The 16,376-nt window shown below is 42.0% G+C and overlaps 1 protein-coding gene across 1 annotated transcript in view; it reads right to left on the reverse strand.

Annotated features, from left to right (window-relative positions):
• Nucleotides 1-16,376, reverse strand: part of aopep (aminopeptidase O (putative)) — a 77,623-nt gene that overhangs the window by 33,604 nt on the left and 27,643 nt on the right. Inside the window, exons 9-14 of the mRNA XM_069178211.1 lie at nucleotides 14,203-14,305; nucleotides 13,875-13,982; nucleotides 13,287-13,330; nucleotides 10,564-10,624; nucleotides 5,774-5,836; nucleotides 4,404-4,490 (exon numbers count right to left, since the gene is read on the reverse strand). Coding sequence (XP_069034312.1) covers nucleotides 4,404-4,490; nucleotides 5,774-5,836; nucleotides 10,564-10,624; nucleotides 13,287-13,330; nucleotides 13,875-13,982; nucleotides 14,203-14,305 — 466 coding nt within the window. The remainder of the gene's footprint in view (nucleotides 1-4,403; nucleotides 4,491-5,773; nucleotides 5,837-10,563; nucleotides 10,625-13,286; nucleotides 13,331-13,874; nucleotides 13,983-14,202; nucleotides 14,306-16,376) is intronic.

The raw sequence follows: 16,376 nt of genomic DNA on the forward strand, positions 1-16,376 counted from the left end.
GGCAAAACAGTGCCTGTAGATTAAATCTAGTCTTTTATGTCTCTCAAATTAACAATCTCCTACTACTCAGCTACGTTTACAATAATCAAAGCCAAGACAAAGTGCCAAATAACACAGACTGAAACAATTTCCACATCGCTCTCCTCCTCCTTTACTCTGCTATGGCAGAATAATGTGCACCACCTGCAAACCCCACCCAACTGAAGAGGCTTTTGATCATGCCCTCCCTACTGTTTACTCTCCCACGGAGGCTCCGGTTACCACTACTACTTCCCTTGTCGAACAATCAACATCGCACCTCATTACAACACAAGAGATTTCAGTCACCACTCAAACTTAGTTCATTTTGTCGCGGGTTTACATTATCTCCTAAAATAGAGGTTGACATCTATGTACGTTCCAGCGCTGCAAGGTCCATTTAGTAGCTGCTTTGGAGCTTTTGATCTAAACCCTGGGCTCACAAAAATGGAAACCAACACCACGACAACTGGTTCACTCAAACGCTCCGCTATGGGCCCTGTGGCGATCAAAGCTATCAACAATTGTTTGACAGCCCGCAATCATTAGCTTTAGCTGCTGAATATTGGAACAGATACTGCACATTTATGTGAATTGAACCCTATCTGTATCAACAGATGACACCTCACAGTCTGAAGTGCTGTTTCAAGAAAGGATGCTTTGCGAAACCTGTTGTTGTCTCAGCCACAAACACAAGCCTGCTGGTAGGTGTTTTCACAGTAACTCATACCATTGACCAGGTGCAGATTGTCATGTTGGTGCAAATGAGGAGACAAAGAAGTCCACCTATTCTGCTGCATCTGTGGCACACAGGAAGATGTCGCTGTTCTGAGATACATTATCACTCGGATCCTGCACATGTGTAGCCCATACAATGAATACTACACAGCTTGGATTCATTAGGTGTAGTTAAAAAATGTAAGACGCAAATGTTGAATCCTACAATTGAAATTGTTAATGATCACAATGCCCACCAAGATAATTGTCATTCCATTCTGGTGTACATGATAATTGTGCACCCTCACAATCACAAAGGTGTGCAGTAAAGTTAAAAAATAATGTGGTGTAGAACGATTTCAGCTGGAATGACAAGAATTCAGGATTACACTATTTCCAGGATTTGTTTATCCAGGGTAAGAGCTATGTAAATAATTGCTATATACACAACCTTATCACATCTGCACCAAAGGCAGAACAACGCCTCAAACTGCATCAAATATATTGTAATCTCGGGCAGAAATGGAAAAGAGAACTATAAAACATTTATGGAGGCTGTTTACCTTAGTAAAATGAACAACTTTAAATGTCCTGATCAGAATATAGTTGTAATTTTGACCGTTTTAAAAATTAAAATAGTTAATAATAACAAATATTGTTATTTTAACGTTGCTGCATCAGCCAACCATTAGACCCATTCCACAGGCCAGTTGTTCCATGATGCCTGAGATCGTTGAGCACTACTCTGAGCTGCAGTGAGGTTCGAGGAGAGGTTAAAGCATCTTATGATGTCTATTGACCATTTTTGAGGTCTTTTATTATGGAATCCATTTGATTGATATCAGAACCAGATCAGTTACAACATCTAAACTGCATCTTTAAAGAGCAGAGAAGTATGATACTGCCAAAAAATTTGGCCAAGATTTCCCGCTATACACAAATTTCCCCTACAGGGTTTTCTGTCCTGATCAGCAGGGGCAGACGGACCCCCTCATTACAGAGACCGCAGATGAAAATGAGAGCAAAATGAGGCCCATTACCATGCGGGCGTGACTAATATCCCTCTACAGACCTCTCCACACACACTGGACAACACATGCACGCTCGGCACAAGTTACACACACACACACAAAAGAAAACCAGACGCACACATCACGATGCTCGTGAATCAATAACGTTACACAGAAACAAAGACGAGGGGAAGTTGGTAATAAACTTTGGCTGTATTAAATTGACCAGATCTTGGGCTGCTCCGCAGGGGGTGTCTGGCTCTTACCACTGTGTGCATCTATAGGTTTGTGTGAGTGTGTACATGTGTGTATATTCCCTAATCATCCCTGATGTCATTAGTGCTAAATGCGACACTGGCGCAGCCTAATTCCTGCCCACTAAAAGTCTTACCTTCTCCGTTCCCTCCCTTCCTAACCGCCCTTACATCATCAGACCAGGCCTGTAATATTTCATCTCTCATGTGCTTCTCTCATCTCTCCACATATCCACTCTGCTCCTCATTTCCACATCAGATTCATCACCTTGCTAGATTTCACTATCATCTACCTCTAACCCTGCAATTGCTTCAATTTTCAGCTCCAAAAATCCTGTCTTGACAATTTGATTTCTATCTTTTCTTCTCTTGTCATTCCATCACATATTTCTTCTCTTTTTCTGAAATACCATTTGCTATATGCTTTCCCCTTGTGTTTTTCCACTGAAACTTGTCATTTTTTGTTGTTTAAATATACGAATATGAGTTTCGATTCAAAATTGAATTGATCTAAAGGATAACTGCAGGGGAGACACAGTGGCATCAAGTGGTTTTCGTATTTCGTTGTCATCGTTCCATGCTCCAGTCACATCTTCATCTCTGATTTAGCCAAACTATTTCTTCCGCTTCTACCTTCCTGTGTCCCGTGTTTTAACTGGCATCCCTCGTTTTGGTTTTTTTCCCCTCTGCCTTTGCTGGTCAGGTCTGCCAAATGATTTATAGCTTTGCAACAGGCTGGTAGATGGAGGGAAGAGAAAGGGAGGAGAGGTAGCTCTGGAGAAGAGGAGGCGGGGGCTGAGGTGAAATTGGGCTGTTTGGCGTTTGAAGTACATGAAGGAGTAATATAAAATACACCTGGTCCGTCCATGGGGCACTCTGTTCATAGAAACAAAGGGAGGGGAAGGAGACGCAGGGGAGGAGAGAGGAGAGGGCTGGGCCGCAGGGGAGAGAAGGGAGAGGAGTGGATGGCGGGTGGGGGGGGGGGGTCACTCCGTGTTTCCTTTCAGGATGGCTTTTATGGTGTAACATCAAACGCTGAACTCCCACACCCCCGCCCCTATATCCCCCTGCTCTCTAGCTCCATCAGTCCGTCCATTCGTCCCTCCCTCCTCTTTCTCAGTATTGTGTATGGGCAAGTGGACAGTAATTGGCTATTCTTTCATGAGGCTGATTTCAGCACTCTCTGCCCCCCTCCCACCCCCCACAGGAAGAGGCCCTTTAGCTGCCCCTTGAAGTAAGTGAAGTAAGTGTATGTGTGTGTACTTTATAAATATGCCAGACAGCAGGTATCAGGTGGTTGGAGGGAGGGGGGCATGCTCTGGCATTTTATGTGCTGTGTGCTCCAAAATTAAACAAGGAATTGAAGGAAGGTAATTTGTGTAATTCAAAAAGCATGTTGGAACAAGTTTCATAAAAAACTCAATGGATTTCAGGTACAGCTTAAAACATTACACAACATCTGTATGAAGCTCCATTAAGGGAAATTTAAAGCCCTTAAAAAGTCAGTGATCTTTACAAGTCTTGGCAACGAATGAGTGTTATATTTTCTCTTCCTAAATTTGATTCAAAGACATCCAGGGGCTCTTAGATAACATATTCATGACATAAAATGTACAAAAAGAGGAGTGGCTTTGCAAATGTTTCCTAAAGTCTAAAACATCTGAGCACATTGCGAGTGATATATAAAAGCTGCTCTCCTCTTGCTAATGACTTCTGGCCCTTTGTGGCTTATAGATCAGTGTGCGTTCATTAATGATGCAGGCATGTGCAAGTGCGTGTGTCAATTAGTGGGTGGAGGGGATTAGCCATCTCCAGAGAGCCCTAATTAACACTACACACACAGGCCAAAAAAAAAATGTGCATTGTTTCCTATAGCATTTTATGTTAAGGCAAATAGTGCAAACTGATTGGAAGGACTGGAGGAGAAGGGCAGATGCAAAGGAGCTTCAAGGCCGAATCAAACCCATTGACCATGACCACACACACACACACACACACACACACACACACACACACACACACACACACACACACACACACACACACACACACACACACACACACACACACACACACACACACGCGTGATGTATACAAGCTCGTAAAAGGTTAAACATGTGGGTGAAGGAGACAACATAAACATAGATTTAAACGAGTACAGGGTAGTCTGTCCTCGCAGACACAACACATAAACAGAACTGGGGGATCCTTGTGTTGTTGGACAAGCAAAAAAAAACAAAAAACTGTAAAGTTCAAGAATGACAGCCACTTTAAGAGGGCAAAAACTGAGATAGGATGAAAAAGGCTTCCAAAAGAAAAAGGGACATGTCCAAGAGTCCAAGAGTTGAAAGTAGAGCAGAGAGGAGGTAGATAGATTGTCTTAATACAGTAAAGTGTCTCCTACCTCTTTGTAGTTCACCTTGGGCTCTATTCTCTTCCGCTTTCTGCCCTTCCCATGATGAGTCTGACTGAAGAGAATCCATTTTACAACCTGCAGGAGGGAGGATCGGGGGAGTGAGGGGGTGAAGGCGGGAAAAAGACAAGAGTGTAGAGGTAGACAGCAGGAGACAACAAAGTGGCAGGTTTTGAGGGAGAGGGAAGACAGTGTGAAGGAGAATCAGAAAAAAAAAAAAAGAGGGGGGGTGAACCAGAGGTAATCATAAAAGGTGTAATGATGACACAGAGTCTGATGTCAACGGGGAACTTTTAGTAGTTTGGTGTAAAGAAACGACAAAAGGTTTGTCGTTTCTTTACACAGTCACAGTGGTGGTCACAGTCAAAAACTAAATGTAAACAGACTAAAGACACTTTCTGTCTCAGAAATATACATAAAAATACTCTCAGCGAGCCATTAGCATGCAAGCATTGACAGAGTAAAGTACACAAATGTACACCAGTCGATAGCTCCTTCTCTTTTACAGGGTCAGATTAATTCAAACTGTTCGGTGCTCACTCATCCTCCAGGCAACCAACACAAACAGCTGGCTGACACAAAAGAGTAATAGTGAAAGTATGTTGCTGTAACAGCGCCTGAAGCGCAGCAACCCCTACACCATAGATTTCCATCAAGCAGCCAATCCCTATCAAGGCCAAACTCTATCTACTGTACCATCAGTGATTCCTCACCTCTACATCAGTATATGTGACAGAATAAATACACAAATACACTGTTGTAAGACAATTTAACTATTTTAGAAGTGAAGTTTACAAACGGTAAATAAAGCGGACTGGTCATTTCACAAGTGCAGTCACTCAAGTCTTCTTTGTGTTTTAAAATATTCTGGGCAAGAGTTATTTTAACAAACAGACAAATGGAAAAATACAGCCAAAGCTACCAAGACCAAGATGAAAGCTTTATGGGAAATCTGATAGGCAGCACAGAATGACACGCAACAGATGTACAGCCAGCACTGCACTGTGTGCCGCACTTCACTCAGAGGCAGACAGAGGGAGAGACTGAACTGGGAGCAAATGAGAACAAGAGAGGTAAAGGGAGCGCAAGGGAGGTAGAGATAAGAGATGGTATCAAACACAGTGAAACAAATCGTGTGAATGACACAGAGAGGAGAAAAAAGAGGGAAGCAGTAAAGACAAATAGTGGCAGAATAACTTAGGGAAAGAAAAGACACTGAGGAGAATCAAGATGACAATCATGTCAAGCAGTCTAAGGTGCAATATTTCAAATCTGTGAGCTGCCCCTAGTCTGTCTGCCACTCCCTGAAGATGAGAAGAAGAGACAACACTAGAGAGAAGAGTAGGAGAGAGAGTGCCTACCTCTGCTTTGACTTCTTCCACCAGCCTGGACTGTGACCACACGGCGCTCCTTTCATACAGCCACTGAACGACAGAGAAGAAGGGAAAGCAGTGAGCCGGGAGCAAGTGATCAGGACAGAGAGGAATGCTTTGCAGAGGCAGAGGGAGGGAGGGGGAGAGTGAAAGAGAGAGAGACAGAGACTGAGAGAGAAAGAGAGAGAGAGAGAGAGAGAGAGAGAGAGAGAGAGAGAGACAGAGGGAAAGAGAGAGAGAGAGAGACAGAGAGTAAGAGAGAGAGAGAGTGCCTGAGCAAGGCAGGAAGGGGAGGGAGAGAGGAGAGGTGGGAGGAGAGGGAGGAGGTGGGAGCACTATCACTTGTTCCTCTGAAAGGAAACTCGGGACTTGAATCCGGAGGATGAGAGAAAGGGAGGAAAGTGGAGGAGAATTGAGAGAAAAGGAGGAGGAGGAGGAAGAGGAGGAGGAGGTGGAGGAGGAGGAAGGAAAGGAAAGGAAAAATCACCTCACTTACAACCAACTGCAGGACGGACAGTCACCTCAAGTCCTTTACACATTCACTCCTCCTCCACTACACACACACACACACACACACACACACACACACACACACACACACACATATATATGTAGAGTCATTCATGCAAACACACACCACAGAGAGCGGCTAGTAGGTACAAACACCACTTACTCTCTCACCTTATTTAAGCTTTAATCAGAGCCGCTGCTCAAGTGATGTGAATCACAGAACAGAGCGATGATGATGCTGATGGTCGAGAGTGTGTGTGTGTGTGTGTGTGGGGGGGGGGGGGTAGACAGACAGGAGAGCATGGAAGCAAGGTGTTTTGTAATGTCACACCACTAATGCACAGGCACACAAAAAAGCGAGATGCAGCAGCGGCACATCACATTCAGCCTCAGTCCACGGCACACATGTCATTCCCACACACAGACAGACAGACAGCATTCCAGCTTTTAGCGTTACCATAGCCACACACAAAGTTCAATGTCATAACTGCATGCCTGAGTACTTCTTTATGTGTATTACACAAAAGTACTCCTACAGAAATAGCATGACGGTGTGTGTAGAAGCCAAGGATGGAGCGAGCGCAGGCAGACACAGAGAGGTACAGAGAGAGAGGGAGGTGTTACAGTGGGCAGTATAGGATGTAATGAGTGTTGAAGCAGTAAATTGGCATTGTGTAACAGTATACCACGCATCTTTGGTTGCTGAGATCGCCACTACCATTCTCTGAATAGCAAAGCCTTTGTCTACCTCCTGCTCTCTCCTACTGCGCCTTAGTCTGTGTCGTGTCTCCTAGTGAGTAAATTTTTTTAGACTGTGTGTAGAAGTTCACGAGTTACATCCTTCACTCTTGAACATGCATGACAAGCAAATAAATCATGTCATTCAATCAATCTATAGTGGTAATTGGTGATGTATCTGAGTATTTCTATATGTTCCCCAGATCAATCCACAGTTTTAACATGAATTAGATTTTAAATGATCAAAATGGATGGATATCATTTAAAGTGTTTGGATCCCAGAAACTATGTCAGGCAATAGAAATACCAGACCAAATACCAAAAACAATACTTTTTCAATACTTACTTCATTGAGTATCGACACATTTTGGGGGGAAAAAAAGTCTTTCTTTGAGGCCTTTTCTTCAAAAAGACTACAAACCTATCATATTCAACATTGTTTAATGCTCTCTCAGCATAAACAACTGTAGATAAGCTTTCCTAAATAAAAATTGTCCCACACCGTGACTGTAATGATAAGTAAATGAGGCTAAAAATTTGACAAATCATTGTTTTGTGACAACTTTCACAATTTTGTCGTGTTTACTTTTTAATGCTGCAAACACAGCCGAGCTGCCATATTGAAAAAGTATTGAAGTTTGACAGCCAGTATTCAACAGAGAAAGTTTAAGCTCCTGGAACTGGCAGTATTTTCTTTGTCTTATCAGCCAATTTAGCTCCCCCCCCCCCCCCAAGATGCTCAGGCTTAATACTTTGAGTGAAATCATTTTCTACCTTCTGCCTCGTAGAACAGTAAGCATTAATATGCTTATATAATAGGTAAAGCAGCTGCACCTAAAACAGTCTATGATAAGTGGCATTAATTAATAGCCCAGGCAAAAGAAGACAAAGATAAAATATTCAGGTTACAGTTGTAGTTAAAGTTGGAGCTGAAGGTATCAGGCTGAAATCTCTGGTGACTCCAGGGTAGCCTTTATTTAAAGCAAGTATCTCAGCCTAGATCCATCATCCCAGAGGGAGTGCTTACTCATCTAAACTCTGAGGTCTAAAATAGGCTGGCACTGGCCTCCTCATTCCCCATCTCTTACTCCAGGATTGGTGAATGTCATTGTTTATTATTAGGCCAAACCATTTCTTGCCTTTCTCCAATTCAAGCACATTGAGGAGCAATGGATGAGAGGCAGAGAGAGAGAGGGTGGTTTTTAAAAATGTGTTTGTGTCTAGTGTACATAATACACACAAGCAACTTGCATTTGTAAAAGGTTTCAATCGATCTGGCTGATCTTATTAGTCGGGTACTGGCACATCAAACGCAAAAAAAAAAGCCTCAGCAAGACCACTCAGCCGTCACCCAATCAGGTGTGAGAAAACAGCAGTCCCTCCACGCTGTCCTTCCCACCCTGAGAGGCCCCTGAAAGGCTCCAGTTACATCATCACATAATCTAGAAGGTGAAGGTTCCCAGACAGCAACATGAGCACAGACACACAAAAATGCACGTACACACAGTGGTAATTAAGATCAGTTACCATGGAGATGGGAGAATTGAAGAAGCTGTTAAAGTGGATTGATTGTGCGAGTGTGCGTGTGCGTGTGTGTGTGTGTGTGTGTGTGTGTGTGTGTGTGTGTGTGTGTGTGTGTGTGTGTGTGTGTGTGTGCGTGTGTGTGTGTGTAGCTTTGCAATCCCAGTATCTATGACCATGGGTCTTTTTCTCGATTAGAGGGCAGAGGCAGCGCAGCGCTGCTCACCTCGTCAAGATACAGTAACAGTCTGGTAACACAGACGATGACACTGATTCAACAACACAATGGTAAAAAATTAACCGCGCAACAAAAAATCAATGATCTCCTCCTTCGAGGTCAAGCTTTTTTCAGAAAACCTGCTTGAAAATTTCAAAACATTTCCTGATGAGTAGGGCATGAACTATGTTAGTTTTCAGGACATGATGTCATGTGGAGAGCCATCATCACTGAGCAGTTGTTAAATGCCCACTAGCTAATAGTCACACACCATTTAAGCTGTAGTATTTATATACAGACAGCTATTTACTTCTAATATGAGACATAATTCCCATTAGAGAGTGTCATTACACAACTATTTACTGCTGCTCAACAGTGAGACAAAAGCTATGCTGCTGTTGTCATCCATGCTTAGAGCACATTCCTCCTGTTAACACAAAAAGTTCCTGTCCAACAAACTACATGAATTACTGCTGGCTCTGAACATGATCTGAACACAGCAGCAACCAACAGTGACATCACCCATTAATTGGTGCACTGCTGTTATCAAGCCTTCAGTTCAGATTTCGTCTATCGCCATCTTGCTATTTTGGAGCCATGAGTGACCATATTTGGACTCGATCTTATTGGGAACCAGAGGACACCACAGGCCTTTCGATCAAACAGACACGCACCCAAAGATTAACGCTTTTTGAGGCCAAATCTCTACTTAATGTCGGGATTATTTTCAAATGGACCGCTAGTAACTGACTTTAGTGAACAACACCATAATTTCATGGGGGAACTTGAATGGGAGTCTATGGAGCAAGAGCCTTTTTGAAGCCAACCCTTAGTGGCCCTCAGTAGGATTGCAGTTTAAGGCACTACCACATTGGCCTCACTTTTCAGACCCTGAAGCTGCATCCACTTGTGCATTTTAATACAATTTAACCTACAGTGATGTGGATTTGATGAAATTGTCTAAAAACTGTATTGATTTATTGTTAAGAAATGAGTGTTAAGATATTCTTGGCTTGTGGCTCCAAATCCAGTCAATGGTTTGTACAAAGAAGCCAATTAGGTTGTCAAATGTTGTGTCAGTACATGAAAAATGACCACTGGATGGTGAAAACATCACGAGAGAAGAACTAAAGAGAACAAAAAGCAAACAAGTAAAAGTGAAGTTGTGTTGCCCATGAAATAGTGACAAAACAATGACAGCTACAGTATAGTGGACTGATCTGGATATCCAGGTAAGAATGGATTACAAGATAGGTAAAAAGTACTTTGACTGTCAGCATCAATGCCTACAAACAACAACAGTCTGCGCATTTGTGTCATGTGATTAAGAAACAAATGGGAGCAACAATGGCTTAAGTAATTACTTATTTTACAGGTAAAGAATTGGCACCTGTGAACAAAGAAAAGTTCACATACTGACTCTAAACACAAACTAATGTGTAGTCCAAAACTGGTAGTGTTTGTAGCTACTTACTACATGGTATTTAACTTTTTTTTTAACTGAAATATATATAAATATAATATATATATATATATATACACATACACATATATATACATACACATATATATGTATACACATATATATACATACATATATATACATACACACACACACACACACACACACACACACACACATATATATATATATATATACACACACACCTATAATATCAGTCTCCATCAGGACCTTATTGAACAATGAAGCAACATTTTGAAATTCAAGATTTTGATCTACTTTAAAAGAAAAAGAAAGACAAATACAAAAACACAAAAAGACTCCTCATACCTTTGGAATTCCCGGTCGATCAAGCCAGTCAGCATAAATAGCACTGAGGGTGAGGCCTTTTCTGGAACACAATGGCACAAGTGTTAGTATTATTCCTATTATTATAGAAATGACTGTTATTGCCCAAGACACCCTATGAAAACATGGCCCTGGGAAAATATTGTTAGGGTCATGGCAGATTTGAGGTTGAGGCCAACACCTTAAACAAAAAGAGGGGCACACCCACTTTCCTATAGAGGGATGAGCAAATGGGCATGTACAGACAATGAACTGGATTTACAAGTATGCAAGTGCAGTAAGGAAAGATGTTTATGCACGTGGCCTTGGCTGAAGAGTGGCCGAAGTGGACTGTTTGCACATGAAAATGGTCATAGATCATACAAAGAACACACAACGTGAAAGGCAAAATGTGTATGCAAACAAACATTCAACAAGCGGTCAAGTATGCATTCAATATATATAAACACAAAGGCAAAGAGCATACCTTTATCCCCGATGTCAAACCTACCCACCTGTGCTTGGAGAAAAATTCCCTGCTTGGTTACTCTTAAGGTATTGATATACACTGTGATCTTCAGTCCATTAAAGGAGTTTTTCTTTGAAAGAAACTTTAAGAAACATTCTTATTTAGATTGTTGTTTACCCATTTACTAAGAGTTATGTTATCACTGGTTGAAGCTCAACCCACATTTGCCAAAAATATTCTTAAAATAACTTTTTCCACACATGTAATCCTACTTTCGCATCTTTTCTGTCCTTGTATAATGCTGACATGTTTAAGATTTTACGTGGTTTAAACATTTTCTATGTTGCACTAATGACAATATATCAAGACAACCACGTGTTGCGCATAGATGGGAAGAAAGGCCAAGCAGGACTCTCACTATTATTTATCAATATTTGAAATATTTGACCTATTTTAGAAATGAAGATATCATTTTAGAGTAGAATAAATGCTGTTTATTTTTATTTTCCAATTATTAATGATCGAAAGATCTATTTTCCATCACAGTATATAAAAAAGTGTATTACTGTTGACCACAAATCTTCTAATCTTAGATCTTTACCACTAATGTGGCCATTTAAGGACATGTTAGACTTGTGTATAAGTCAAACTGTACAATCAATGCTTTGAAAGCTAATGTTAGCACCAACATGCTCACAATTCTTCCCGTGTGGACTTTGAATGTCTGAGTGTCTATTGACCGACCAGCTAGAGGACCAACCGACCAACATGCAGCCACACCACTGCTCGTGTGGCTAAAAATGGTTTACAGAGATGGGCATTTTGTTGCAAGGTCAAGGCTGTACTCCTTGCTTCGACACTCTATCAGAGTTCTCCTGCGTCATTGCATAACCGTACATCTGCTGTCAACTTTGGATGGAGAGTGGTCCTCTGGTAAATTGAAGCTCATAAAAACCTCTTTGGTGTACTAGGAGATGTAGTGCTCTCAAATAAAGCACCAATTTGCTCAGAAACTGGGCATTAAAAATGTCATCAGTGAATTCACTGTGAGGTAATGTCAGCTCTTGGCATGAAAAGCTGAATCAGACAGTATATAAAGACTAAGCATCTGCCACACCAACTGGGAGACACCATAAAGTGGGATTACAGGGGGTTATGTCAGCATACTTCTCTTGTGTTGCAAACAAAAGGTTAATACAGTTAATACGCCACATGATTTATCGAATACTGTTTAATAATAGGACTAGAGAGTAATAAGCTTTATGTCTCATGAGAGCAGATGAGACATGTATCTACCAGTTCTTTCATGCTCACAATGGAAACTTTATTTCATTTTTACTGGTTATTCATCTTCATAGTGACATGTGATGCCGGGAAAATAAAGGATTCTTCTGAACAGAAATCAATAAATGCAATTATATATATAAAAAAAAATGTGTGTTCAGAATTTCTATATTTAGTCTATATGATCTTATAAATGTTTTGATCGTTTAGTCGAAGGAATGAGCTGGAAATATGACCCTGTACCATGAAAAGAGTGTCCATGACCCTCAGCAGTCCGTGTCTATTCTAATCTTATACCCTTCTCTTCCAGTGAGCTGTTTACTGAAAGAGGCATCAGATCCAAATATTGACTTTGGCCAACTCCCCCTGTTTAATTCGATCAATCTCTGCAAGTCAAGCAGCACACTCCACATGACAGGAAAGGCAAGAAGACAACACTCAGAGCAGACACATGGCTGCTGAGGAGGAGAGGGAGTAAGACACGAAGGGTGCAGGGTGGGAGAAAGACTCTGAAAGACAGACAGGGAGCAAAAAGAGGGACAGAGAGACAGGCAAAAGAAGAGGTTAATGAGGCAATCAGGAGAAATAGATAACCGAATGATTAAATGAGTGCAGAGAGGGAGAGAGAAAATTAGAGAGGAGGAGAGCAGGAGGAGCAGTTATCCTTTTACACTTCAATTAATATGAGAGTGGATGGGACTGTTCACCTAACGGGATTGGTGTTAGGAGCTTTTGCTGGCCATGTTTCTGCATCAGGACCAAGTTAGTCAGTGACCAAATCAACACGTTTTTGACATTAAATCTATCAACAAATCACATCTGTTGAGGAAGACAGTTGATTAGTAAAGATATCTCATATATGTCTGGAACCGGAAACCAGGCGAGACTCCAACTTCAACCAATGTGGTTTTAATGCATTAAGAAGTTTTTACATTATTCATGACTTTAGCAATATTCATAGCCACTTACATACCTCTCCATGTCGGGAAAAGTAATCAGCAACATTTGCAGGAAATCCTGTGCAAGAAGAACAAAAAAAGAGAGACAGACACAAATGGTGGCATTTAGAAGATGCGGGAAGAAGAGACAAAGAAAGAGAAAGGCACTCCTGATCTTAAGTCAAGAGTACAAGGTCAAACGGTGTTTATGTTAGATTCATTATTTAGTGGGAAGACTCAATCTGTCGCTGAGGAAACAGAAGCCAGGTGGAACACATTACATGTCGTACACACACACACACACACACACACACACACACACACACACACACACATACAGACGTCCAGGTGTGTTTGCTCAGCTTCATGGTCCCAGCAGAATAAACATATGTGGCTGAGCTGATCATCTTTGAGATACGGCTGGTGCATTTTCAACTATTGTAACACTGCGGAAACCGAGTGCCTACGATTAATTTATGGAAATATCTCTGTGCCTCTGAGACAGATCAGGTTAAAACTGTCTCAAATCTGAGCTAAGATTTTATTAACAGCCTCTCAAGTAGCAGGAAGACAAGATGGAGATGCTCCTTTGAGTTAATCAAATAAAACTGCTACAGCCTCACCTGAGATAAAATGAGCTGCCCGTGGTATTTCTTCACAAATAATCTGAAGAAGTCAATGAATTGTTGCTCTCCCACTTGACTGGACAGGAACCTGAGGAGGAAGTAGCCCTGGACAAAGAACAAGATGCGTAAAGACATCAAAACATGATCTATCACAGACAATAGAGAGGAACGTCTGGAGCAGCAACAGCAAGGGCCTGTATAAGTGCTGCTCCAAGCATTCCTAAAAGGATATTATGGGATTATTTTATAGCTTGATTTGCTCACAGCCTTTTGATTTCCTTTTTTTCCACCCTTCCTTGCTGTGTTTACTACCGGATTCTCTCACCTTGAGGTAGTGGACCTGCATGAAGGTTTTTTCAGGGTTGAGGGCATGTTTAACTGTGGAGGAGCCAGAGTCACTGACCTGACCGGTCTTCTCCATGTTCGGTCTGCAGGAGGGCAAACAAAGCAGGGAAACAAAATTACACCACAGATAGACGAGATGGGCGAACAGCACACAAAGGGAGGTTTTCAGCCTTCGTGGTAAACAGGAAGGTGCATGGAAAACAACACAAGGACAGAAAAAGACATAGGCAAAAAAACATGGGATGTTAAAAAGCCTGAGCACAGATTTGTTTTTACTATCTCTCGCTCTTACAGACATTTTAGTTGCAGGAAAACCACAATTTCAACAGAGCAAGACAATGCTGTCAGCAACACTAAATCCAGCCACTCAGACCGTCTCTCAATGGCCAACACATTTGCCAAGTTGCCATACTTTGCCCGAGGCAGGCTGGAAATCAAGCTGCAGATTTATAATAGCATACTATAGTGTTTATATGACCTCACGGTGCTGTGCTTTGAATTTACAGGCAATGACTCATGGAGCGAACATATAACGCTTAGACAAAAACGCACCCTTGACGACTGGTACAAAAGAGCCACGCTCGAGGTTTCACTTTCCCTGTCACACAGACACAAATCATCCCTTCAACCACCATAAACACACAAACAAACACACATAAAACCAATAAAAGACAAACAAACAGAGCCCTGACGTGGGATGCTGTGCAATGATAGTGTCAGTTAGCCGGTATTGATCAGGATGAGCAGATTAACTCGGTGTGCCAATAGGAAGGCCTTGAAGGATCACCCTCCTAGTCGATACAGCAGGCGTCTGGCCCACCAATCAATACACCCTTCATCACTGGCTAGCACTTTTCCAGAGGACCGCTTCATGACAGGGCCAGAGGCACACACACAAACATGTACGCACACACAGACAATCAGATAAAACAAAGAAACGCACCCAAATTCTTATCACAGAGATTTCCTATAACCTGAATGTTTCATATTTTTGAGTTGGACATCAGCTGTGAGCCACAAGTTGGTCAAATATTTGATCTATTTGAGTCCTGGTGAGCAGAGGAGCGGGGGATGGGGAGATGGAGTAGATTAGTGCCGAGGACAGGAAGAGGAGGTGTGGGAGAAATCGAGGACAGGAGATAGACAGGAATGTTTGGTTTGCTCAGTGGACTGAGAGAGGAAGTCATCAGCTTCCTGGAATTTCTAAATCCGACTGGACACTCTTACAAGGACTTTCATCATGCATATGAGGCTGTGTTCTTACTAGTGAGCATGTACGAATGTCACATAAACGTTAGGTGTGAGAAAAATCACAATAGCAATGACCTGATTTGGGAAAATCTATTTCGGATCATTTTACTAATGATTGTCAGAGTATGTGCGATAAAAGCAGACAATGTTCTCAGCCTGCCAGTGGACACATGGATTAACACAAATCTGTAAAACATGACGGGACTGCAGGTGAAAATTTACATCATACAATACAGGGTTTATCTTGAGAATGGCTCATTCATTGCATATTTTTTCTTTACTTGCTCTCTGTCCAGTCTCCTGCCCATAGTGCACATGTCTGTTACTGGTGATAAGATGAAATAGACTATTTTAGGACAGCCGGGCATGCTGTGTCCCTGGAAATTATGTGTGCGTGTCAGACAGAGAAAAAGAGGGACTGGGGCAAGAGAAAAAAAAACAATGACAGAACATGTATTTCAAGAGAAAATGTGTCCATTTTGTGTATCAGAATGTTGATCCATCACTGCCATGTTAGACAATGGGACTCCACCCTTCCCACTGTCCAGACCAGGGACGTATGGATGTGTACATCCCTGGCTGCCTCTTTTTGTCACAGATGATTAACTAAAGCTTTAAGAGGAATCGCTGCTCACTGCCTTGACCGTCTCACAATAGCTCAATGTATTTCAGTATAAACGGCGCTCTTATCTGACTTGTGGGCTGTGTGTGAGAGGGAGGGTGTTTGTCTGTGTGTGTGTGTGTGTGTGTGTGTGTGTGTGTGTGTGTGTGTGTGTGTGTGTGTGTGTGTGTGTGTGTGTGTGTGTGTGTGTAGCCATGCATACACCTGGGTGTGTCAGAGATTGAGAGGGAGAGAAAGAGCGAAAGGAAATCAGGAGCTATTACTGACAGAACTTAATGTCA

This window comes from Embiotoca jacksoni, unplaced genomic scaffold (genome assembly GCF_022577435.1).
Source record: "Embiotoca jacksoni isolate LCO1_2020_lvr unplaced genomic scaffold, fEmbJac1.0.p SCAF_8, whole genome shotgun sequence".
NCBI lineage: Eukaryota > Metazoa > Chordata > Actinopteri > Embiotocidae > Embiotoca > Embiotoca jacksoni.